We start from the raw sequence: 27,629 nt of genomic DNA, 5'->3' as shown, positions 1-27,629 counted from the left end.
TTAAGAACCAACTTCCTCAACAAGACTCCTAAAGCACAAAAAATAAAATCAAGAATCAATAAATGGGATGGTATCAAACTAAAAAGTTTCTGCACAGCAAAGGAAACAATCAAAAACGTGAAGAGAGCCTACAGAATGGGAGAAAATCTTTGCCACCTGCACCTCAGAAAGTGTAATAATCTCCAGGATATACACACAAAGAACTCAAAAAACCAAATAACAACAAAAAAAAAAAAACCTTGATCAATAAATGGGAAAAGGAATTGAACAGGCACTTCACAGAAGAAGAAATATGAATGGTCAACAAATCAATGAAAAAATGTTTAACATCTCCAGCAATTAGAGAAATGCAAAGTAATACCACACTGAAATTCCATCTCACTCTCATCAGAATGGCAATTATCAAGAATACAAGTAACAATAAATGTTGGGGAAAAGGGTGCACTCGTATATTGGTAGTGGGACTGCATATTGGTGCAACCACTATGGAAAGCAATATGGAGATTCCTCAGAAAATTTAGAATGGAACCACTATTTGATCCTGTTATCCCACTCCTTGGTTTATACCCAAAGGACTTAAAAGCAGCATACTACAGCCACATTAGTGTTTACAGCAGTTCAATTCGAAAAACTAAACTACGGAACCAATCCAGGTGCTCTTTAATAGATGAATGGATTAAGAAAGTGTGGTATATATACACAGTGGACTATTACTTGGCCATAAAGAAGAATGAAATTATGTTATTTGCCAGCATTGGATGGAACTAAAGACTGTCATGCTGAGTAAAATAAGACGATCCCAAAGAATCAAAGGCCAAATGTTCTCTCTGATATGCAGATGCTAATAAATAATAAGGAAGGGTAGGGAGGGGAAGAATGGAAGTTCATTGGATTAGACAAAGGGGAATGAAGAGAAGGGAGGTGGGATAGAATAGGAAAGATAGTACAATGAATTGGACATAACTTTCCTATGATCATATATGTATACATGACCAGTGAACTCCACATCCTGTACAACCACAAGAATGGGATCCTTATTCAAGTTATACTCCATGTATGTATAATCTATCAAAATCCCCTCTACTTTCATGTGTATCTAAAAAGAACAAAAAAAGAAACAAAAAAACTCAATGGGGGGCTGGGGATGTGGCTCAAGCGGTAGCGCGCTCGCCTGACATGCGTGCGGCCCGGGTTCGATCCTCAGCACCACATACCAACAAAGATGTTGTGTCCGCCGAGAACTAAGAAATAAATATTAAAAAAAATTCTCTCTCTCTCTCTCCTCTCTCACTCTCTCTTTAAAAAAAAAAAAAAAAAACTCAATGGCCCCCTAAAATAATCCAATCAATAAATGAACAAAAGAATGGAAATTTCTCACAAGAAAAAACACAAATTGCCGACAAATATATGAAAAAGTGTTCAACATCTCTAGCAGTTAGGGAAGTGAAAATCAAAACTTGCACTAAGCTAGGTATGATGGTGCATACCTGTTATTCCAGCAGCTCAGAAGACTGAGACAGGAGGATTTGACTTCAAAGCTAGCCTTAGCATTTTGGCAAGTCCCTAAATACCTCAGTAAGACCCTATCTCTAAATAAAATACAAAAAAAGACTGGAGATGTGGCTCAGTGGTTAAGTACCCCTGGGTTCAATACCCAGTACCCTCCCCCTTGCAAAACTGGAAATCCATATGCAACAAAATGAAATTTAATCCCTTTCTCCCACCATGCACAAAAGTTAACTCAAAATCAATCAAGGAGCTAGGAATCAAACCAGAGACTCTGCGTCTAATAGAAGAAAAAGTTGGCCCTAATCTCCATCTCCTGGGGTCGGGCTCCAAATTCCTTAATAGGAACCTATAGGACAAGAGTTAAAATCAAGAATCAACAAATGGGATTTATTCAAACTAAAAAGTTTTTTTCTCAGCAAGAGAAATAATATGTGAGGTAAATAGGGAACCTACATCCTGGGAACAAATTTTTACCCCTCACATTTCAGATAGAGCTCTAATCTCCAGAGTACACAAAGAACTCAAAAAGTTAAACAACAAAAAAACAAATAACCCAATCGACAAATGGGCCAAGGATCAGAACAGACACTTTTCAGAGGAGGATATACAATCAATCAACAAATACACGAAAAAATGCTCACCATCTCTAGCAATCAGAGAAAAGCAAATTAAAACACTGTAAGATACTATCTCACTCCAATAAGAATGGCGGCCATTATGAAGTCAAACAATAACAAGTGTTGGCGAGGATGTGGGGAAAAAGGTACACTTGTACATTGCTGGTGGGACTGCAAATTGGCTGCACCAATTTGGAAAGCAGTATAGAGATTCCTTGGAAAGCTGGGAATTGAACCACCATTTGACCCAGCTATTCCCCTTCTCGCACTATACCCAAAAGACCTAAAAAGAGCATACTACAGAGACACAGCTACATCAATGTTCATAGCAGCATAATTCACAATAGCTAGACTAGATGCCCTTCAATAGATGAATGGATAAAAAAAAATGTGGCATTTATACACAATGGAATATTACTCAGCACTAAAAAATAACAAGATAGTGGCATTTGCAGGGAAATGGATGGCATTAGAGCAGATTATGCTAAGTGAAGTTAGCCAATCCCTAAAAAACAAACGCCAAATGTCTTCTCTGACATAAAGGAGATGACTCAAAATAGTGTAGGGAGGAACAGCATGAGAAGAAATTACCACTAAACAGGGAAGGGAGGTGGGAGGGAATGGGAGGGAGAAGGGGAATTGCACAGAAGATGGAAGGAGACCCTCATCGTTATACAAAATACATATATGATGTTGTGAGGGGGAAGAAAAAGAGAGAGAAATGTGTCACAGTAGATTGGGTAGAGAGAGTTGATGGGAGGGGAGAGGTGGGGGGGATAGGAAGAGCAGCAGAATACAACAGACACTAGTATTGCTGTATGTATATACATGGCTGTATAACCAATGTTATACAGCAATCTGTTCACGTGGAAAAATGAGAATTCATACCCCATTTGAATCAAATGTATGATATGTCAAGATCATTTATTGTCATGAGCAACTAATTTTAAAAAAGCCACCCTACATTAAGATTTTTTGTCCCTTCAATAAGAATGCAAATATCAGGAATATGAATAATAAACCAGGTGCAGTGGCACAGCCTATAATCCCAGTGGCTTGGAAGGCTGAAGCAGAAGGATCACGAATTCAAAGCCAGCCTCAGCAACTTAGTGAGACCCTATCTCTAAGTAAAATATAAAAAAGGGCTAGGGATGTGGCTCAGTGCTTAAGCATCCCTAGGTTCAATCCCTGGTAATGTTGTTGTTGTTGTAGTAGTAGTAGTAGTAGTAGTAGTAGTAGTAGTAGTAGTAGTAGTAGTAGTAGTAATAGTAGTAGTAGTAGTAGTAGTAGTAGTAGTAGTAGTAATAATAATAATAATAATAGGAGGAGGAGGAGGAGGAAGAAGAAGAAGAAGAAATAATAATAATCCTGGCAAGGATGTGGTGAAAAAGATCCATTAATGCATATTGATGGGACTGCAAAATTAGTACAACCACTTTCTCTAAGATCAAGACAGGAACAACACAAGGCTATTTACTCTTTTGCTACTTCATTCTTTTGAGTATATTTTGGTTAAGCACAGGCCTCCAAATCTGCAGTTATTTTGTTTCTCCTTTAGAACATAACATTAAGTTGCCTTTTGGCTTCCATTGTTTTTAATCAGACCTTTTGTGCATTTCTGATGGTTTGTGTTGATATAGTCTAGTCTTTAGGTACGTGGTTATTTATGACTTCCAAGCATTCTATTTTCAATATCTTATTGCAGACATAATTTGAAATTTATGGAACTATCTTATTATTATTATTTTAAAAAAACTATTTGCTTCTGCCAGGATCTTTGGAACATTAAGCACAGAATAATCACCTCACTCCAATTTTAGAGAACATGATGATTCACAACTGAGATCCAATCTCTATAAGAGCCTATCTACTTCAGTTACCCATATTCCCAGGGTGCAGACATCCAGGTTCTAGTCCAAAGCTGAGGAATGGCTGGTAAGGTTCACCACCTTGGTGGGCCCTTTTCTCAAATCTGCCTCCCTAGTTCTGAGAGGCTGTCACCTACTCCCTCTAGAACTGGAAACATTGGGTTTCTCTCCCCAGGGCTCCATCCTCTTCTGTAACCCTAGTAATTTTTAGTAAACTTTGTGGATCTCCCAAGACTCCAGGAAGATTATGTTGATGAAATTCTTCAGGGGCTGGGGTTGTGGCTCAGTGGTAGAGCGCTTGCCTAACATGTGTGAGGCACTGAGTTTGATCCTCAGCGCCACATACAAATAAATAAATAATGTAAGGTATTGAGTCCATCTATAACTAAAAAATTATTTTTTAAAAATTCTATATATTAGAGTAAACCTACATATTCTACAGAACATTACATCCAGCTTTTATACAGGTACATAGTGGAACTGCTGGTCTCAATTACCTATTCCATCACTAACAGATCTGGAAGTCTTCAAATAAACCTCTCATTTATTAGTGATTTTAAAAACTGAATACAATCCACATTCAATAATATTTACTCCTTTAAAGTACACATTTCACACAGTTTTAGTATACTCAGAGATATACTAAAACTTTTTATAAGTTTTTTTAATATTTTTAGTTGTAGATGGACACAATACCTTCATTTTATTTATTTATTTTTATGTGGTGCTGAGGATGGAACCCAGTGCCTTACATGTGCCAGGCAAGTGCTCTGTTGCTGAGCCACAACCCCAGCCCTTATACTAAAACTTTTAAGGATCCTAAAACTTTAAATTCCACAATATTTTGTCACCTGCAAAAAGAAATTCCATGCCCACTCATAGTAGCAGACATTGCCACCTCTCAACCTCTTGTTAACCACTAATCTACTTTCTGCCTCTATGGATTTGCCTATTCAGGACATTATATGTAAATGAAATTATAAATATGTAGTCTTTTATATATGGCTTTTTTTCACTCAGTACAATGCTTTTAAAGTTTACCAATGTGGTATCGTGTATCAGTACTTTATTTCTTTGTTGTTGCTGTTGTTGTTACTTAAGTATTTGATTGAATGGATGGATATACCATATTTTGCTTATCGATGGAGATTTGGGCTATTTCCACTTTAGGGTTATTCTTAATAATGCTGCTGAGAACATTCATATACACATTTTTTTAATTTTTTAAATTGTTGATAGAACTTTATTTGTTTATAAGCAGTGCTGAGAATTGAACACAGTGCCTCACACATGCCAGGCAAGTGTACTACTGCTGAACCCCAGCCCGAGCCCCCATATACACATTTTAGTGTGGAAATATTTTCATCTATAATATAAACCTAGGAGTAGCATTGTTGGGTAATATGGCAACTCTGTGTTTAACTTTTGGAGGAATTTTCCTGCAGTAATGTTTGTGAGTCTCAATTTCTCCCCACCAACATATCTAATTGTCTGTCTTTAGCCATCCTAGTTGGCATGAAATAATATCTCCTTATAATTTTGCTCTATATTTCCTTAATGACTAATAATGTTGAGCATCTTTATGTGATAATTAACTAGTTGTACAATCTTTGTAGAAATGCCTATTCAAATATATTTCCAATTTATAAACTATATTTTTTGTTGTTGAGCTATAAGAGTTACTTGTACATTTTAGACACTAGTCCCTTATCAGATATATGATTTGCAAATATTTTCTCCTATCCTATGGATTGTGTATTCACTTTCTTGATTATGTCCTGTGAAGAATAAAAGGTTTTAGTTTTTATGAAGTTCACCTTTCACTGTGCTTTTGGTGTTACATCTGAAAAACCTAGTACAAGATCACAATGATTTACAACTACATTTTCTTCTGAGAGTTTAATAGTTTTAATTGTGAAACTGAGGACTTTGCTCTATTTTGAGTTAATTTATATACATATATATATATGCATACCTGTTCATATATAGGAAGGTAGGGATCCAACTTCATTCTTTTGCATATATATATATCAGTTGCCCCAGCATTATTTGTTGAAAAATCTATTCTTTCACCACTGTCTTGGCATCATTGTCAAAAATGAATTGACCATAATGAAAGGATTTACTTCTGTACTCTGAATTTTATTTCACTGATCAACATGTCTATCCTTAAACCACACCATACAGTTTTAATTACTGTAGTTTGGTAATAAGTTTGGAAATGTGACTGGGAGCCCTCCAACTTTTTTCTTTCCAAGATTATTTTGCCTATTTTCTGTCCCTTATATTTTGATGTGAATTTTGGGATCAGTTTTCTATTAAAAAAAAAAAACACACACAGCTGGGATTGTGTTTAATCTGTATATCAATTTGGATAATTACCAGTACATATTACCAGCTATCTTAACAATACTGTCTTCTAATCCAAGAACATAAAACTACCTTCATTTAGGTCTTTAATTTCCTTCAATGATGTTTCATGGTTTTCAGTGTATAGAATTTTCTTAATTTTATTTTCAAATTATTCACTGTTAGTGAACAGAATATAATTGATTTTTGTATATTGATCTTATATCCTGCAACATTGCTGAACTTGTTTATTAGATTTTTTTTTGGCAGATTCCTCAGGATTTTCTAAGTAAAAGATTATAACATATAAAATAGAATTATATTATTTCTTTCTCTGCAATTTAGATGTTTTATTATTTCTTGTCCTTGTTTAATGAGTGACCAGATTATTTAGTGAAATCTGTTTCATCCTTCTCCCACATTTCTATTAATCAAACCAAAAGTGTCGTGTTCAGCATCACATTTAAAGAATACTAAAAAAATGTCTAGAGGAAGTTTCTAGAATTGGGAAGACTTCAAAATTCCATAGACAAAAATCTAAAAGAATTGAGGGTATTTTACATGAAGGAGATTAGACTAAAAGGGTAGAAAGGACACAGAGTTGCTGATTTAACTACTATTCTGGTTCAGCTCAAGGGAGATCATAGAACCTAGACAAACTGGTAAGCATTATAGAGAAGCAGACTTTAGATTAGTTTACAAGGAAGAATTTTAAGTTGTTTCATCCAATGGCATATGCTACTTTACAAAACAATAAGATTTCCATTTTTAGGCAGAAGTTTTCATCCTGTCACAACTACTGAAGATGGTGGTATTCTTTGGGAGGGGAGGCTTAAGTAGATGATCATTAAGACCTTTATATTTTCGGTGATATTCAAGAACCCTGGTTTAAATGTAGCAATTTTGATATAATTTAGTTCACTTTACATCTTATAAATAAACATTACAAAAAGCTACTTTTCATTTCTAGATGTGTTCACAAAAAAACTGTCAGTGTTTTACTAGCAAAGAGACCATCTGAGATTGCCATTTGAAAGTATTTTCCTGAGTAGTCACATATCTGGTAGCTTACTTTATAAACAATTGGGAAAAGGGGTTGCTTTGAAGTTCTATATTCTTCATGTACCTGATTTAAAATACTAAAATAAAGTCATTCATTTTCAAAAGTTCCTCAATTCTTATTTCAAAACAGAAAAATTTAATGAAATAATTGAGATTTAGAACTCACCAGAAGAAATCTTACCAGCACCTTTATAGTCAACAGAAAATGCAGATGTGACTCCATTGGCTGACCCCAGTTCACACATAGGAATTTGATAAGGGGGCCTCAGCTTGATTTCCATCTGCATGTCAGACAGATTTATCTTTGTTGAAAGAGACCTGGGATTATTATATCGCTGCTTGGTCCTCTGAATGAAGTTATCTATGTAAAATAAAAAATAAATTTTCTTACAGTCATTTGTTAATTAAATCGTTTGAGAGTGTGATATTTATGGTCAGTAAATTTTATAAATAAACAGCTTAATTTTTTATTAAAAATTATTCAATTTGTCAGGAAATTTTCAATATTATTTCAAATAATATATCAGAGAACCATCAATTTTTACTCCAAAAATTATACTCTAGAAATTAGTAATTATAATTAAACTAAGGGTTTCACACTCCCTGAAGGTATTACATCCACTTCAAGGAACTATAAACAAAAAAAACAGCTTTTAATTTTAAACCAAAGTCTTAATTTATAGGAATTCTTATCTCATGAAATATTAAATCTGGCTATAATTACACAAGAACATATACTATAAATTACATGTTTTTTATAAATATGTTTTCTAATACTGCTTATGCCATAAGAATGTGTGTTTTAAAGAATAAATATTGGGCTGGGTTTGTGGCTCAGTGGTAGAGCGCTCACCTAGCACATATGAGGCACTGGTTTCGATCCTCAGCACCACATAGAATAAAAAAATAAAGTAAAGGTATTGTGTTGATCTACAACTAAAAAAATTTTTTAAAATAATAAATGTAATAAAAACAATAAAAGATATTTTCTAAATATCTTCCAAGTGGAATTTTATTTTTACTATTTGTACCTTGGGGTCTTCCCCCACCCTTCTTGTATATTAGGAGTTGAGCAAGCTACTGCCCACAGGCCAAATCTAGCCTGCTGCTTTTGCAATAAAGTTTTATTAGACCATAACTACCTCCATTCATTTATGTATTGCCTATGGCCGCTTTCAAGCTACAATAATAAAGCTAAAGAATTGTGGCAGAGACTGTTTGGCCCTTAAAGTCTAAAATATGCACTCTCTGGTCCCTTCCAACAAATGTTTGCCAACCACTATTATACCTTAAGCAGGCTATAAAAGATTATCACATAAACACAAAACTCTGAATCTCTAGCTTATATATTTCTCATTGAGAAACTGTCCTCTGGAATTAATTACTTGAACTAATAATCACAATCCCCTTCACAGTTCAAAAACATTTTTTTAAAAATAGGCACTCAAATTAGGTAAGAAGTTGCCATAACTTATAGATCATTTATCAAACTATTCCACTAAAACCAAGTTAGCAGAAGTCCCTCTACTCCTGGCCAGTATTATATAAAACACTGCTTATGAATGGATGGAGACAGGATAATAAAAAGGTTAAAAAATCAGGCCCTTACCAAATTCAATGAAACAGTATGGTCTGACAGCAGTATTTGTCTTCATCATGTTATAAGTAGTAATGAACTCCTTCTGAAGCTCATCCAGGAAAGAGAAGGCGAGAACATTTGGGTAATTTTCAGTGCACAACATCATGTAGCTCACTCCCAGAGAGCTAATAAAACTACAGTGTAAAAAACATTGGTTTTAAAATTTCAAATTAAATCAAGGTAATTCGTTGCTTCACAAGACTGGTTCTATATACCATAAACTATTGCTACAGTGGCAATGAAAGTATTAGCATTTATTATGTATTCCAGCAAAAAAATAAAATAAAGCAACCAAAATATAATACTATTTTAAGTTGTGGTTTAAAAACAGCAGACAAAAATAATAGAATGTGCTACAGAAGGAGACACACTGGGGTTCTAACATTTCAGTTACTTATCACTTAGGGTAGAAAGCAGGGCAAAGGATATATAAATACATAAGCATTATAGATTCTAAGATCTCTAACCCTTCACAAAGCTAGTAGAAATTAATATATTTGAGTCAAGAACTATTTAAGAGATCCTAATGAAAGTTATCGACATTATTCCCAGAAGGATGCTCAAACAACACAGAACTTTGCACACAATTTCAGAGAAGTCACTGATCTCATGAAGTTGTCACTGACCCCAAGAATCAAATCCTTTACACAATAATGAATTATGAATCACTGGGGGTGGAATTTATTAGTTCATAACAACAAAAAATACATAAAAGGGAGAAAAAGGAAAATTCTTGCTTACAGCACAATGCTGAACACTGACTAGTAAATAAGGAGGTACTGCTATCATTGGGAAAACTACCATTTTACAACCAACATAGTAAAAATTTAGATCAGGCATATACAATCATGTACATCTAAGAGGAAATTTTGATGAGCATCAGTATAGTTGAATGGTTTAAAAAAGTCTTCCAGTAGAATATTTATTAGTTCTAAAAGGAAAATATTACATTGTAGAAACTAGACAACATATTGACAAAGTATTCTAACATAACTGATGAGGGGCAGGTGGGCATGAGCACCTCCAAATGTGAAATCCTAAGAAACATCATCTATGTAGTATTTTGAGGATGCATAATCTAAATCTAATCATAAATAACAGAATGACCAACATTCTATTTTTTAAAGGATGAAGTATATTCTTTAAAAATCTCAAATGTTGTAAAAAAGATAAAACTTACAAAAATGTTCACAATCAAAGGAGTCTAAAAACTATGAAAACTAAATGTCTAGTCTGCATCCTATGCCAAAGAGAGGGTAAAATGCCATAAAGGACGTTTCTGGGATCAATTGAAAAATTGGAAAACAAGTAGATTAAAGTATGTTATCAATATTAATTTTACTACAGCTAATTAATAAATGTAGTTAAAAATATCCCTAATTTTAAAAAATACACATTGAAATTGTTAAGAAGAAAGGGTCATGGTATTTGTAAGTTTCTCTCAAATGGTTCAAAAAAGAACAAATGAGATAGATAAAAAAGGTACATAAAATGCTAACAAAAGATGAATCTGGAAATGGGTATTATTTGTATTTTTTATTCATTATTATTTTCTTACTCATATTACTTTTCTGTAAGACTGAAATTATTTCAAAATAAATTAAAATTTTTTAAAGTTCTACTTTAAGCATTGAAACATTTAAATTAAGCATGTAAATTTATTAATATATTGAAAAAATTCTAGAATATAGTTTATACCATCCCCCCATATGAATAAGCAAAACACAAATTAAACCTTTTTAATGAGACACTTAAATATCCTTTTATAGTACTGTCAACACAACTACTCTCAATCAGGGATGGTAAACATAGCAAGCAGGCTGTCACTCCATACTTGTCTGACATGCACTGCCCATCTATGACATATCTTCACTGCCAATCCTGATCCTGGAGCACTGGAGCACCTACACACACTTTCTTTCTAATAATGAAGGTGCATAATTTATTATCTTTAAATTTAATCTCTGAAGCAAATATGTTCACAATTCAAATTTTAAAAGAATCATAATGAAAGGGAACACTAAATTAAAATATTTTACCCCTTTCTTTGCTCAGAGATACCCAGCTCTCCTTCTCTCAGGCAATCCATGATTATTAACTTCTTATATATCTTTCTACTGAGAGGTATTGCATATTCAAGTAAATAACTGTGCCTTTGCACATGTGTGTGTGAGAACACTTTTTAATACAAGATCACCCCAGGCATTCAAATGATGTAAGAGTAGACAGGTGAGTTAGCACATGCCTGTAATCCCAGTGGCTCAGGAGGATGAGACAGGAGGATCACAAGTTCAAAGCCAGCTTCAGTAAAGAGGCCCTAAGCAACTTAGCAAGACTCTGTCTCAAAATAAAAAGGGATAGGAATGCTCAATGGTTAACCACTGGGTTCAATCCCTGTATCAAAAAAGAAAATGATGTAAGAGTAGCACTTGGGCTGGGGATGTGGCTCAAGCGGTAACACGCTCACCTGGCATGCGCGGGGCGCTGGGTTCAATCCTCAGCACCACATAAAATAAAAATAAAGATGTTGTGTCCACCAAAAACTGAAAAATAAATATTAAAAAAAATTCTCTCTCTCTCTCTCTCTCTCTCTCTCTCTCTCTCTCTCTCAAAAAGAGTAGCACTTATTAGTTAATTATCTATTATTAATGATGTGGTATATAGCAGTGATAAAATTATTCTAATCTTATGCTTCTAGAGTTATCTGGAATTCCTTTCTGAAGTTCCACTTAATACAATCATTTTTTCAATGTTTTTCAAAATACAAATTGTGGACCATTAATAGGTCAAATACAAGTTGCAACCCATTAGTATGTCACAAAATTAGTTTAGTAAGTGACATTTTCTAATTTATTTTCTTTAAAAAATGAAATAGGATTTAATAGAAAATATTTGAATACTATTTCATGAAACTTCTATTCAAGTTTACTATATGTGTGTATATATATATATAATAGTCACAAATTCAGTTGCATCTCTTCCCAAAGATCACAATCAAAAAATTTAGTCACAAACTTTTCATACATTTTTCTACAAATTAATATTTAAATCAAAGGCCAAAATACAGGTTTCCAAAGTGATTTTTCCTCCCCCAAAATCTTCATTGTCATTATCAAAATTCTTTGACATGTCATTAGACTTCAAATATATACCACAATAAATTGAATACCTTGAACACAATTGGTGATTGCTTCCATACACTCAGAACTACCAAATGGCTAACTAGAAATTATAGTGTTATCCTCAGGAATATGACTGAAATTTTGGTAACCCACTTTTCCAAATTGATAAAGAGTGAGCCACAGCAGTACCTGAAAGTTTATTTTGCTCATGCTAATTTTAACTAGAGAATTGTACATGAAATAAAGGAAATCCTGCTTTTTTAGATTGTTAGCATTATACAGGAAGTCTTTATTTTACTATAATTGCATGATATTCTCTGAAAAAGCTATAAAGTGTTTTACATTATTATGGCTTTTTATAGTAAATTCAGCCTTTTAATGCTTTCTTTGAAATAAAAAGAATGTTTCCAAAGTATATACTGGCTCAATTGATTTGCACTCGTAATAAGTAAAACAAAGCAAATAACTAAAAAAAAAAAAAAAAAAAAAAAAACCCTGCTTTTCAAAGGTTACTGTAACAAATTTTACTTTTGTTGTTGTTGTTGTTCAATATTGGGAATTGAACCCAGGTATGTTCTACCACTGACCTACATCCCCAGCCCTTTTGATTTTTTATATTGAGGTAGGGTCTCACTAAGTTACCCAGGCTGGTCTTGAACTTGTGATTCTCCTGCCTCTACCTCTGAGTTGCTGGATTATAGGCATATGCCCCTGCACCCATCTGAGGACTACTTCTGAAGTAGTCTGAAGTCATTACAGACACTGCCACTCCAGCCTGAGAAGCATCAGGAACTCTGCATTCTGCACTTGTGATGCTCCCAATCCCATCTCCACTAGCCTTAAATTCTGACCTGGTTAACTCCAACTCATCCCTTACTTTCTTTCTTTCTTTTTTTTTAATATCTTTGTTTTTATTTGTTTATTTTTATGTGGTGCTGAGGCCGAACCTAGGACCTCACATCTGTGAGGCAAGCGCTCTTCCACTGAACTACAACTCCAGCCCCTTATCCCTTACTTTCAAAAGTCCTCAGAGCACAAAATCTAAACTGATCCTGCCCTGATGGTTACAGCACTGTAGATATTATTCTTTGTGAACTAGCCCAAGCAATAATTGTATATGTATGTATTTTTTGTTGCAATGTCTCTCTCAATCATAAATATGCTCCATGAAAGCAGGATGATTTCTGTATTGTTCACCATTGTGTTCTTAGCACCTCGAATATTCTGTGTCTAGAATAAATAAGTGCTCAGTAAATGAGTGAATTAAAGAGTGCAAAAAACGACATCATTTACTTATTTACCCACTAATTACTTGAATATATCAAGCATAGATAACTGTACAATCCTGTGGTATTTACACAAAGCCGAAGCTCAATAAATACTAGAATAATTGACAGAAGAGAGTACTATTTTACCTGCTCTTCTGGTTACTGTTCCCCAGAAGGTTTCAGGGTCCAGGTCAGTGACCCTCCAACATATCCTAAGCAAAGAGTATTCTCAGGGGCCATGGAGATTTACTCACCTCTGCAGTGAGTACTCCCAGATGGCTTCACAGTTCTAGCAGATCTCTCTTTTCTCCCTTTATCACTGTTACTATGTATGTGTATACTGCACATGTGCACATGCTTGTAAGTACACACACACACACACACATCCCTCTTTTCTCCAACTTGAGTATAATTTTTTATATTGCCATCCTTTTATTCCTAATTTATTCTAATTTCCTTAAAAAATTTTAATCCCCTTATACTTATGGGCTTTCCCATGGCCAAGAAATTTATCCAATCTCATAACATCTTACATTGGCACTTACATTGCTTCTTTATATTCTTCCAGGACCAAGTGCATCCTGAACAAGTGGGACTGGTACAAGTCCAACCTCTAGACAGGGGTTTACTCCTTCTAATTACTTTGTTAAACAGGTAATTCTATCAAATGTTTAAGTTATATCACAAATGATTCCTAAAGTCCAACAAAAATAATAAATGGTTTTAGACATTAAGCTTTTCTGATAACTAATTTCATATACAAACTGTCAAAGAAATTTTAACAACACCAATCAAACATTGACGTTACATTACACCAAACTAATACTTAGTAAAAACAATGATTTTCCTCTCAACAGATCACAGAACATCTAGCACAGGTCTAGCATTCTACTTTAAATCTTTGCTGTCAAAGACAAGCTTCCTATCTGCCAGGAAGCTAAAATCATGGAATTTGCAGGGAAATGGATGGCACTAGAGCAGATTATGCTTAGTGAAGCTAGCCAATCCCTAAAAAACAAATGCCAAATGTCTTCTTTGATATAATGAGAGCAACTATGAACAGAGCAGGGAGGAAGAGCAGGAAGAAAAGATTAACATTAAACAGAGACATGAGATGGGAGGGAAAGGGAGAGAAAAAGGAAATTGCATGGAAATGAAGGGAGACCCTCATTGCTATACAAAATTACATATAAGAGGTTGTGAGGGGAATGGGAAAATAAACAAGGAGAGAAATGAATTACAGTAGATGGGGTAGAGAGAGAAGATGTGAGGGAAGGGGAGGGGGGATAGTAGGGGATAGGAAAGGTAGCAGAATACAACAGTTACTAATAGGGCATTATGTAAAATTGTGGATGTGTAACCGACGTGATTCTGCAATCTGCATTTGGGGTAAAAATTGGGAGTTCATAACCCACTTCAATCTAATGTATGAAATATGATATGTCAAGAGCTTTGTAATGTTGTGAACAACCGATTAAAAAAAAAAAACTAAGGACTTGAAACAATGATAGAAAATAAGAAAAAAAATGCATTTTACAGCATGCCCAATGACAAAATATATAGCAAACTATTTGTAAATTGACAGTAATAATTCATATTTTCATCATATATGACATACAATTTTCATTCTACAATTGTACCATTACACATAGAAAAATCTGTTCATCCTTTGTGGCCACATTTGCCCACTGAATAGTTTTCCTGGGTGCACATTCTCCAGTAGGATGTGAAATCTTTAATCTACTGTTAAAATTCTAAGAAAATTATTTCTTCCACACTGAATTCCACTAAAATAAAATTTTTATAAACTTTTAAATATTAAATTAAAAGGGTTGATATTAAGAAAGAAAGTATGTCATATGGTTTTTATTACCACCAAAAGTGTTCAACAGGAAATAAGTAGAAAACAATAATTCTGTTATTTGTCAGTGGGACGATAAGGAGATAAGAACCAGAAAGAGAGCCCAGTAACACTGGCTTTGTTCAGCACTAAATCAGAAGCTCTAAATTTCTCTCACTTATTCCTTTTATATGCCCAACTTTCAATTACCCTCTAATAATGAGCAGCATATCATGTACAAAAGTGTCCCATGAATAAAAAAAAATCCATTTAAACCTCATTAAATACAAAAAAGCATTAATATGCAATATGCCAGGTAACAGCAACTTCTAACAGAATGCTAAAGGAAAAGGTGAGATAGTTTTAAGGAGCTAAAGGTGATTACACCAGAGACTTGGATAAAAAACAGACTAAGCAAATTTTGCCTTTGACACCTTTCATTTCCTTTCCTGTAGAATTAATCTATCCCCTGATTCACCCTTTCCCACTACCCTAACACCACCACACCCCAGAAAAGATTCTAACTTTTTTAGATAATTGATCACAAACAACCATTATATCACCAAAGTTTACTGCACCAAGATCTCTCTTCCCCACAGAAACTGTATTGAAAGAGTAATTAGGTTCTTAGGCAAGTTCACAAGAGCCTATTTAACACATATGGTGCTGAAAAGCTATGTGTTTTGTCATAATAAATAGTAAAAGAATATTGAGACAAATTAGGAAAATAGGATACACAGGTTCTCTCCTTGCCCCAAATGGCTTGGTAGCCACTGGAGGTTTGCATTCCCCTCTCACAACCTCTCTCCCTGCCAAAGTTCTAGTCTCCAACAAGGTAATGTTGTCCCACCAAATTTAGGCTTAGTGTATATTCTACTCCTCATTATTTCTCAAAATAAATAAATATATAAATAGGAGAGGATATTTCACTTTTCTTTTACCTGGTTAATTTCTTTCTTCACAATAATTGAAAATAATTAGAATTAGGAATGCTCACTGTCAAGAAGGGGGTTAAAGGTAAAGGGAGCAACTCCTTTTTTAAAAAAATCAAATATGTGATTCTTGCAGTTCAGATATACAATTTATTAGATTTATACTTCAAAGGAATTTCTTTATATCCCTAAGTCTCATCTACTTTATCTATAAAATAGAACTATCATGACTAAATACCCAGCATCCCTTTGGGGAATTTCCCCCAGCCCTACCACCTATTCTACATAGCTTTAGAAAATCTACCCATCAAAGGGCTGAGTGTGACCAACTAAAGAGTACTTCATCCCCTTGAATCACAATAATTAGTCCACAACTGGGCCAAAACAACAAGCAAAGCCAAATTGAAGTTTTGTTCTTGAAACATGGAGGGAATAGTTTTTTGGTGGGACAGAAGTAAACCTGGAATTAACTGTGCAAGTGTTTTCCTGTCTGTGAATACCTATCTGAAAAAACAAGAGACTGTGGAAATGAAAGATTGCTGATTGGAACATTTGATAAATGCCACCCCAATCTTTCACAATACATTTTTTTCTTTTGGCTCACTGCATTTTTATTTTTAATGGCCTAAAAAAAACCAGATATCACTTAATATTTAACAATGGAGAAATGAGCAAATAAACAATGGAGAAATGAGTAGAAAAATCATTGCACAGTTTTTATAAGTTTTTAATTTAAAAGTAAAATAACTGTATAAAACTGTATCAAGAACAATCTCTGCTAATTTAAAAAACTCATCAGAGAAAAAACTGGAAGAAAATATGCTAAGACAGTAATGATGTTTGAGTGTGGGATTATGAGTGATTTACTTTCTTTTAACTTTCTTGTATGTATACAACCAGAATAGTTAACTTGTATCACCTTGAGGAGTCTTTCTCCTTTGCCTAAATATGTATTCCATCAAAATTGAGGGGAGAATAAAGCAAAAATACTGAACACAATACTTTTTTTTTCTTTTAAGCTTATATGAATTGTACATCTGCCCCCAGCAATGAGAAAGAGCTCTATTTATTAGCCATTCACAGAACTGTTGCAAAGCTTAATGATCATTGCAGATACTTAATAATTTGGTTATTGTTGAAGTTGTTACTTCTGTAATCAGAAAGTATCATCAAAGGGTAAAAGGAAAGCCCTGCTAGAGACTAAACTAAAAGACAAATAGGCTTAAAATAGCATTTTTGGCTGGAGGTGGCAGTTTGGGGACAAATAAAAAGTGACCCCTCGGGCAAGGAGAGAATCTAGGTGGTTCACAGCCATTATCAGACTTCAAGTGAACAGGCAATGAAAGAATTAACAAATTGTATTTCTTGCACTAAAATTCACAATAAGGTATGACTGACCTCCCAAATGGTATTTGTCTTTTCATAAAATCAATGTCTTTATGTTAAAAGACATCTCAAAATGTACAACTATCATTTTCAAACCACCAAAAATCAATCACAAAATTTTAAGATCTCAGATGACACAACTTAATTTTCACATGTTTACCATTAATGCATTAGCCATTGTTTTTTAAGTAATGAAATAAATTTATTCATTAAATATTTATTACAACTTCAGGAAAGTAGTCTTCAACCTATGAAACAGATGATTTTAAAATTTCTTATAAACAGAATTGTAATATTGCCAAGGAATGTGAAAAGAAATCACAAAAATGGATATCCCTACACTCCACTCCACTCTGCCCAATCAACAAGATTTCTTCAAAGCTGAAACCTTTTGGAGAAATTGAAGACTTAATTCCATGACACTCTGAACACTGTCAAACTCCCAAAACTACCATCCCTCATTTAGCAGCTATGACAGCTATGACACCATGCAAGACACTGTGCTAGCAAAAGCCATGCTCCAGGGATTGTGTGCCTCTAGCTGAAATGAAGTGCCCAGCCACTATGCTCAGATGAAATACATCATTTTCCCAACACACAAGAGAAGAAAATTAAAAGAATTTTTTTAAATGTTACTAATTTCCTATTTTTTCTCTCTCAAAAATTCTGGTCTTTTTCTGTCATGACAACTTGACTCTAATGTGAGGTATCATCTGATTTAGCATATAAATATACATTTAGTTACTATGGTGCCTCAATTTCTAAAGAAATTTGAAAACCATGATGCTAAAAGATGAGGAATTAAAAACAGTATAGGCCATGACAGGTCAATTTCCTCAATGAGCTTCAACCCAGTTAGAGCAAATAATGAATTTAAATTTTTTAAAAAAATTTTTTAGTTGTAGATGGAAACAATACCTTACTTCATTTTTATGTGGTGCTAAGGATTGAACCCAGTCCTTCACACATACTAGACAAGCACTCTACCACTGAGCTACAACTCGAGCCCTGAATTTAAATTTTTAAAACAAAATTTAACAAATGACAAAAAAAAAAAAAAACCCCAAACATAGTTCTACATGAACCTGTAAAGGGAATGAGATCATAAGAGAAATGTAACACTAGTAATGAGGAAGAAGGTGATTCAGAAGAAATAGACTATAAACTAGGCTTGGGAGGAAAGAGAAGCAATTACTGGGACCAAGAGAGACCCAGATACAGCCTGTGGTAGTTTTAGGCTGTGCTACAATGTTGCTACTATAGATCCCATGAGTCTTAACTGGCAAACTCCTGATAGTTAGTTGCTCTGAGAACTTTAAAAGTCAGGTAACAAATAAATTGCCAGTTTTATATATTTCAGACTAAATTCAATGTCATATACTGTGAAAATCTCAATAAAAACCATCCAAGACTCTTATCAATGATAGAAAATATATGAAATCCAGAGTCTTATCAGCAACTAGTTCCTTGTAAGGAACTTGTTTTCCAATCCTTTTTGAAAGCTTGGCTATAAAAACAACATACACAGAGGTTTTTCTGTGCATGGTTGTAAAAAGTTATGCAATCTATTCTTTTAGATATCTCGGAACTATATTCTTGGATCAGTTCAGATTAGACATCTGCCGATTTATTCCACTCCTAAACTCTCTCAAAAAAACTTCTTCATGCACCATACCATTTGCTTATACTAGGAAGATATAAAAATCATTAAAAGCTCACTAATATGGCTACTGGATGACATAATAACTACTATTTCATATAACTTTAGAACATGATTATTGCCTGGAACAAGTTTTTCTAAACTAATCAAACCTTAATTTCTCTTGCAACCACTTTAACTTCATTAAAATGACAACCACTAGGCAAGTGATTCTAATGAAACAAATTGAAGTCTTACTTAATGTTATAATGTCCAGTTTTCAGTGTACATCTATCAGGAAGTTGAGCAAGTTTCCTTGAGAGCATTTTAAAATACTTTCTGCACTCCTGCATTCCTGTGCTTTGTTCATAATCAGTAGAAGCAGAAAGTGGCAGTCCATCTCTGACACGAATGACAGAGGCAGATAAAATCACAGACATTTCAACCGACAGAGAAGACCTAAAACAAAATGAACAACCTGGGTTAGATAAAAATTAGAGTCAGCTGATAAACATATGCAAAAGCATTTAACTCACTAGTAATCAAAGAATACTAATTAGGACTAGGGATGTGGTAGAACACTTGCCTAGCATGTGCGAGGTCCTGGATTCAATTCCCAGCACTGCAAAAAGAAAAAAAAAAAATACTAATTAAAACAATGATATATAATACTTTACTTAACAAATTAGTTTTTAAAAAATTAATCATTAATTATTGCTTCGATCTGGCATTCTCATATAAATATACAGGTGAAAGTAAAAACTGGCATAAATGTCATTCTCAAAATAATCTGGCAATGTTTGACAAGGGTTTTAAAGCATTTATACCCTTGACCTCAATAAATTTAACTATATAATCTATCCTGAGGAAAATAATTAGAAATCCAGATAAAATTTTAAACAGAAAGACATTCTTCCACTCAAATAACTGAAAACAACTTAAAATTTTACAACAGTATAATGGTTAAGTAAATTACAGTATACCCATATAGCAAATATAGTCTAGTAACTAAAAGTTACTGCTGTGAACAAAGGTTTACTAATGTACTAAAATGCTGATATATTAAATAAAGAAAAAAAGTAGGATAAAAAGTGCATATTTTTTTTACAAAGATAAAAAGAAGGAAAGGGGAGGGGGAAATGGAGAGGAATAGGAAAGATGCCAAAATTAGAATAACAATAATGTCCAAGAAAGAGTATTATGGGGATTTGTTCTATAATTTCCTACATATTCATAAAATCCTACAAGGGACATATATTACCTTCATAATCAGAAAATAATTTTTATTTAACATAAATCCTAAAGCTTAAGGAATACTGGTTTTCATGTTCTCAATCCTTTTTACCAAAAAGTAAGTCCTAATAGTCTCTTTTATTAAATTCTGGTCATGCTTTACAAAAACAGATAAAGCATTTTACAGATCTGAGTCTGAAAGAAACTGGGTAAATAGTCAAACTTTGATAAAACACATTATAGTTCTCAAACTTTAGCTTGTGTAAGAAGTTGGAAGTCTAGTTATATAGATTACTAGGCCCACCCCAAAAAAATTCTGATCACTGACTGTGGGTGGGTTTGGGAATCTTCAATTTTAACTAATTCCCAAGGTAATTACTATTCTTGTTAAGAGCCATACTTTGAAAATTGCTGAATTATGCTTAACATATGCTTGGGAAGTATCATCACATGCCTCATTTAATCTATCAATCAAACTATCCATTCCTAGGCTGTCCTGCTTAAATTTCATTTGGGCAAAAGAAAAATAAATTCCTGATTTTTTAAAGACAAAAACTCAATTTAAACCTGCTCGTTCTTTTCTTCCACCTTTATTTATTTGTTTAGCCTTTCTATGTTAACTATATCTTTCTTAATTAGAGTCAGAAAAAGAAAATTGCACCATAATCTAAAGCCATTGCATGTCTAACATTGTTAATTTAAAAAAATTAATGAATTAAAACATGTCTACCACCTGAGATTAAGTGATAACTTCTCTGTCAAGCCATCAGAGTGCTTCTTTACTAGCAGTAGAGGTTAGTGATAAAAAGTCAAAAACGTGATCTGTCTCAGAGACTAAACTAATCTCTACCTGTCCACTTCAGTTAGGTCAATATTATCCCATTCCAAAAATTAAAAAACAGCAACACATCAAAAACTGAACAGAAAACCAATTGGTATAGTTTAGAAATCAGGAATTGACAGTTTTCATTGCTGTAGGAAATCCAAATCTGATTGCCCCATCCACAGTGGCAACTGATCTGACAATAAGAATTAACCCAATAAAGCTAATGCATTAAATTGACTACTTTCTTTTCTCTTCTCATGAGAAAAGGGGAGAAATCTCTAGGTATTAATATGTCATTACCCTTTAATGTTATTCTCCTATAATAACTTATAAGGAAAAAAACAAAAATAAATAAAACCTAACTTTTTACTACAGTGAAATCTTCAAACTAAAGCCCCAGTGTTTCATATAAAAATCAGCATTTTTTTCCAGTTTTTTTTTTTCTCCTAAAAGCAGTATCAAGAGAAAGCTAGGCCAGGTAAGCCAGGTATGATGGCACATGCCTTTAATCCTAGTCACTGGGAGGCAGAGGCAAGAGAATGGAAAGCTTGAGGCTAGCCTCAGAAACTTAGAGAGGCCATAAGCAATTTAATAAGACCATGTACCCTTTATCAAAATAAAAAAATAAAAAGAACTGAGAATGTAACCCAGAGAGAGAGAGAGAGAGAGAGAGAGAGAGACAAGAGAGATTCGATCCCTGAAGATTTGAATGATCTATATAATAAATGCAGCTTTTAAAATATTATTTATTAAGCCACAATTGTAACCTGTAGTCTAAGTGTAAGGAAGGAGGAAAAATAACTTATCTTTTATACCTGACCTTTCTAGAGCCTTAACAGAAGTATTAGGAGATTAATACATTACCAACTTTCATATAGTCTTCAAAGTTACTTTTTTTTTTTCTTAATGACTTGGAAGACAGAAAGATATGATTCATTCCTAAAACATATACTGAGAAAACTTGTTCTTAGAGTATCTACTGTATGCTAAGGATTATGCCACACATTTGGAATACATCATCCCTACCATCAAGAAACATCCTCCAAATAGAGAAATTCAGATAAAATAACAAATACAACACAGGCTTTACTGACCACCAGTTTATTAAATGGAAATTTTTAGTTAAACTTGCATTTCAGATATTTCTAATACACATTGTGGGTTGGTAACTTAAAAGAGTACATAGTAGTTATATTCCCGCCAAAATCCTTAAAAGGTTGTTAGAGGACCATTTTCTTTTATCAGTAAAATAAGATTATTCTTAAGGAAAAACCAAATAAATCTTTTTCCCAGAGTAATGTGATCTAGAATCCAGAACAGCTGAATTTAAGGAAACTGAGATGATGCTGGGAACAATGGCTCATGCCTGTGATCCCAGCAAATGGGGAGGCTGAAGCAGGAGGATCACAAGATGAAGGCCACCTCAGCAACTTAGTGAGTCCCTCTCTGAAAATAAAAAATAAAAGAGGCTGGCTTTATAGCTCAGTGGTAAAGTGCTCCTGGGTTCCATTCACAGTAGAAAAAAAGAGAAAGAAAAAAAGAAAAAGAAAAGAAGAAACTGAGCTGTCCAATGAACAATGCCAGGCTTAACTAATTTGTACAGACTCCAATTACCTTAGGATAAGCAGCAGTGTCTCCTCTGTTAACTCAACAAACATAACCCCCTTTTTTTCCCTTTGTATTCTTACTGTAGTTTATTTTAAAACAAACAAAACCAAAACTCCAATGTTATTTGAACTATGCTAGTAGTAAAAGGAGTCTGTTTATATCAAGGCCAAGCTAGGATTAGAGTCCGGGAAGGGTCATGGTTGATAAAACCAATGAAGAACCAATGGAACTAAGAAAAGCAAAAGATTACAATAGGGCTGAGGTTGTAGCTCAGTAGTAGAGCGCTCGCCTAGTACGTGGAAGGCACTGGGTTCAATCCTCAGCACCACATAAAAATAAAAATAAAGGTAATGTGTGCATCTAAAACAAACAAAAAAAAGTTTAAAAAAAAACAATAAAACCAGTGATGTTTAAAAAAAAAAGGGTTATAACAATTGCATGGGAAGCTTTGAGAGAAGTTTTTATATTTTAGCAAGGCCACAAATAAATTGTTAAGCCGCTGGTCCATTTTTCCTCACACTTAACAAAGAAAAATATTACATCTGCCTTTAGATCCCAAAAAATTCATATACTATCCGAGTACTCAACCATATTTCATTTTCTTTCCCCAACAGCAACTACTGGAAGGAAAAGTCCAAATTAGACTCTATGTAGATGTGTAAAGGCTGGAAAAATAAACTCCCACAATGCCAAATGACTAAATGGTTTGCAACCATCCCAAGAAAACAAGATGCTGACTCCTCTCCTTCAGCTTATGAGGTAATGATTATAAGCTCAAGGTATCAGGAAGGCATTGCTCAAAAAGCATCAAACATGAGTAGTTTGGGGTTTTGTTTTTTTGTTTTTTAATACTAAGGCTCAAATCCAGGGATACCACTGAGTTACACCCTAAACCCTCGCTGCCTCTTTAAAGATAAAAAACATTTTATACAAAAGTCATTCATACTTTTAGTTCATCATTTACCAAACTTTCATCACCTAAGCACCACTTTCAGGATATTTACCTTATCTGTATCCCACCTGTACTAATACTATATTTACTAAATATTAGTCTTTCAACTGACTTTTGTCCCATATTTTTAAACAATAACATCTGTGAAATCAGTTTTGAGTCATCAGGTTTTTCTCCCTATTTTAATTAAGAAGAAATGTTTTTGTTTCATTTAAATATGTGTGTATGAAAACTTTGGAGGAATTATTTTTTGAATGTCCATCTGCTTATCCAATTATCTTATGTATGTGATGGTACCAAAGTTTGAGAAACACTAACATGGTAGACATTAATTTATTAAAAGTACTAGCTGAGTCAAGCATGGTGGCACACACCTATTATTCCAACAGCTCAGGAGGCTGGGGTGGGAGATTGCAGGTTTGAAGCCAGCCTCAGCAACTTAGACTGTAAGCAACCTAGTGAGACCCGATCTCAAAACTAAAAAAAATTTTAAAAACTGGGCATGTGGCTCTGTGGTTAAGGGCCCTTGAGTTCAATCCCTGGTAACAAAAATAGTACTATCTGAGGTCTGTGTACTTAAGAAGTTTAATGTGGGGATTGGCTACGTAACTGTGAGGCACAGATGGACAGAATGATTTAACTTAATTGGCTATATTAACTGTGATACACAGGGTGGGAGCAGAATAAAAAGAGGGTAAGCGGGGAAAGTACCAAGGTATCAGAATTTATTCTGCTGCTTTGCCTGTGCCCCTACCTCCTGAACAGTCTCAGATACTAATTACAAGTGCTTACACTGCATAATGTGTATAAGATCTCAGGCTCCTCAACAGATTATACCCATATCTGGTAACAGGGGACCCAACATATGAGCAAATGTGTCCATGCCCAACATTTGTACAGCTCCACATAGTTCACATATACACAGGCATAACTTTCATTTTATAGATGACAAAACTGCACCTCACTTTTAAAATTTTTTTTTTTAGTTGTCAATGGACTTTTATTTTATTTCTTTATATGCGGTGCTGAGAATCAAACCCAGTGCCTCACACATGCTAGGCAAGCACTCTACCACTAAGCCATAACCCCAGGCCACTGCAGCTCACTTTATCAGGTGCTAGTATATAGCAGAAATAGTATTTAAACCTGAGTTTCTAACATCTATACATTATTGTTCTATATCAATCTCCCCAAACCAACAAGGGATAAAAGAGAGAGAGAAAGAGAGAGAGAGATAAAAGAACCTATCTAGCTGCTCATTTTGTAATAATAATAATAAAATAACAACCTATGCTTTCTTCAAAAGGCAGTACAACACAGTACTTAAAAGATCAGGCTCTGGTTCAAATCCAGGCTCTATCACATTCTAGCCATGTAACCTTGGGCAAACTTTGTCTTTCTAAATCTAAATTTCCTCACCTGTAAACTGATAGTCTATCTCTAACAACATCTACCTCACAGAATCATGTAAAGCACCTGATATTGTCTTGTAAAATACTAAAAGTACTACATTATGTATTTGCTATTCTTTCTACTTACTGATTACCCTCTATGACTAGGCACTTTCTATATGTTACCTCATTTAGGCCTTCCAAAAACTGTGAGGTGGTTATTATTAGTTCCATTTTACCTTTGAGGAAACTCAACCCAGAAAGTTTAAGCATTTTTTGTTAATCCCTACACTAGTAAGTAGAGGTTTAAGTGTGAAAAATTCTCACAACTCTGAGACATTGCTCCTAAATATATTGAAACTTCTTACATGTAGAAAACGGTCACAGGCACTTCTAGGTTTCTTTCATACATCAACATAAACTACTCAAGTTTTAATCAGTTACACATCAAAAACAAAACAACAATCAAACACACACAGACAGACACACACACACACACACAAAAAAAAAAAAAAAAAAAAAAAAAACCTGATGTGATCATTCTCAGCTCAGCAAACGCCCAGATGTCCCATCAACTTAGGGCATGGTCACAGGTGGCAGATTCAAATTCTAAACAATGTACAAGAAAGTGTAGATACAGTGTAGGTACTGTTCAGGTACTGCCTATTCCTTACAATCTTGGCATATGAGCAAATATCAGAAACATGGAATGTGATTCAGAGTTATAAGAAGCAGTTATTCCACCTATCAGTACCCTGTCACGTCCAGTGTAGTAGCTGAGGACTTGGCTCTAGGCTGGGTTTTAGCTTATCTGAATAGGCGTAAGAGAGGGTGGTTCAGAAGCTCTCCACCTGCCCAGGTGGATGCTCCGATCCAGGAGACTAAGCAGCAGAAGAAAGGTGTAAAGCTGTTTTCACGGGCAGAGAGATTCAAACCAGCTCCGACTCGGCCTTCTATTTCCAATACCTCCACTTTTGAACCAATTGCTAAGGTCTGCCACCTCGTTCCCAAAGTGCCATTAACAAGGCCTCAATGGGTTTCTGGGAGCCAACATGGGCAGCCTTTAGCCTTTAGGTTCAAAACTCATTCAATCCCCACAAAACGCAAAGTAAGCCACCGGTTCAAGTCTTATCCTGCCTAAAAGAAAGAGGAAATGCTACCTCAAGCCGTCTGGGGCCACCTAACAGCCTAGATATGCTAGACATCTGGGGCCAGGGAGTCCCTACCACCACCTGCTGACAGCCCAAGGCGACCGTCTTTCCCCTGGAGAAGCCACTATCCGGGCTGCCCCGGGCAGGCCTGACAGGGAGCAACCGCCGCCCGCGCGGCCCACAGACCCAAGGTGCAGTGAGGACCAGGACCCTGCATCCCCGCCCCTCCAGAGACATTCCTGCTTCCACCCGTGGCACGGCTTCGGTTCCTGCTACGGGCAGGCCGTGGTGGAAAGAGAGAACAAAGGGAGCCGCCAGGGGTCCGAGCTACTCTGAGCAGCTAGCGAAGAGGACTGGCAGGAGCCGGGCAGTACCTGTCGAGCCGGGACCAGCAGCTCCGAGTGACGCGCCACGCAGTGCATTGTGGGACCGGGAGTGGCCTCTTGTCAGGGCAATCCCGAGTCCAACGTGGCTGGCGCCAGCGGAGTTAAGCCCCACCCCCGCACCCGGCTCGCCCAGGCCAATCAGGTTCCGTGGGAAGCATTTGCCAACCCGCCCACTTCCGGGACCTGCCTTAGTCCCGCCTGCTCCAGGAGACATCCCCAGCCTCTTGGACACCTGCGCCGGCAGATTACCTAATCCTCTGAGAGAAGAACTATGCTGTCCCTCTGAAATAAAGCTAATATTCCCTCCCTGCCGTTCTATATCTAGAGGTGGTTTGTTTCTGACACGCAAACCTAAAGCAAGAGCTTATACGAGGGACAGGGAGAAAAGCACTCTCTGGATGAGCAAAGAAAGGACCTGCTCCAGTCTACCATCCCACACTGGAAAGAATCTAACCATGGCAGAGAAGTGCCAATTGCTGGCCCTATACCCTCTTCCAGACTTCACGTGATCATGCATTATTAAACAAGCATTCACTGAGTGTCTTACAAGCAACAAACACCGTGTTCGACTTGGTTACAGGAGTGAACATAATATTCAAAGGAATTTAAGATGTTATGGGAACAAGAGACATTAAAACAGAAATTGTTACAGCAATATAAATGGGGATCAGTATTATGAAGAAAATTTTTTTCTTGTTCTTTTAAAGATATATGACATTAGAGTGTATTTTGATATATTACATACATGGAGTGTAACTTCCCATTTTCGTGGTTGTATTTGATGTGGAGTTTCACTGGTCATGCATTCATATGTGTGTGTGTATGTATATATATATATATATATATATATA

General features: G+C 35.1%; 1 protein-coding gene across 2 annotated transcripts in view; it reads right to left on the bottom strand.

Annotated features, from left to right (window-relative positions):
* Nucleotides 1-26,835, bottom strand: part of Sec22a (SEC22 homolog A, vesicle trafficking protein) — a 79,774-nt gene extending 52,939 nt beyond the window's left edge. Inside the window, exons 1-5 of one of the 2 annotated variants that reach the window (XM_077795354.1) lie at nt 26,767-26,835; nt 19,818-19,853; nt 19,490-19,690; nt 9,015-9,178; nt 7,572-7,766 (exon numbers count right to left, since the gene is read on the bottom strand). In XM_077795354.1, the coding sequence (XP_077651480.1) occupies nt 7,572-7,766; nt 9,015-9,178; nt 19,490-19,671 (541 nt within the window). In that variant the 5' untranslated portion in view covers nt 19,672-19,690; nt 19,818-19,853; nt 26,767-26,835. The remainder of the gene's footprint in view (nt 1-7,571; nt 7,767-9,014; nt 9,179-19,489; nt 19,691-19,817; nt 19,854-26,766) is intronic. The other variant, XM_026394186.2, reaches the window with a different exon arrangement.
* Between the last annotated feature and the right edge of the window lie 794 nt (nt 26,836-27,629).

This window comes from Urocitellus parryii, chromosome 2, assembly GCF_045843805.1.
Source record: "Urocitellus parryii isolate mUroPar1 chromosome 2, mUroPar1.hap1, whole genome shotgun sequence".
NCBI lineage: Eukaryota > Metazoa > Chordata > Mammalia > Rodentia > Sciuridae > Urocitellus > Urocitellus parryii.
The sequence above is the reverse complement of the archived record's forward strand: the minus strand, read 5'-3'. Positions and strand labels throughout refer to the sequence as shown.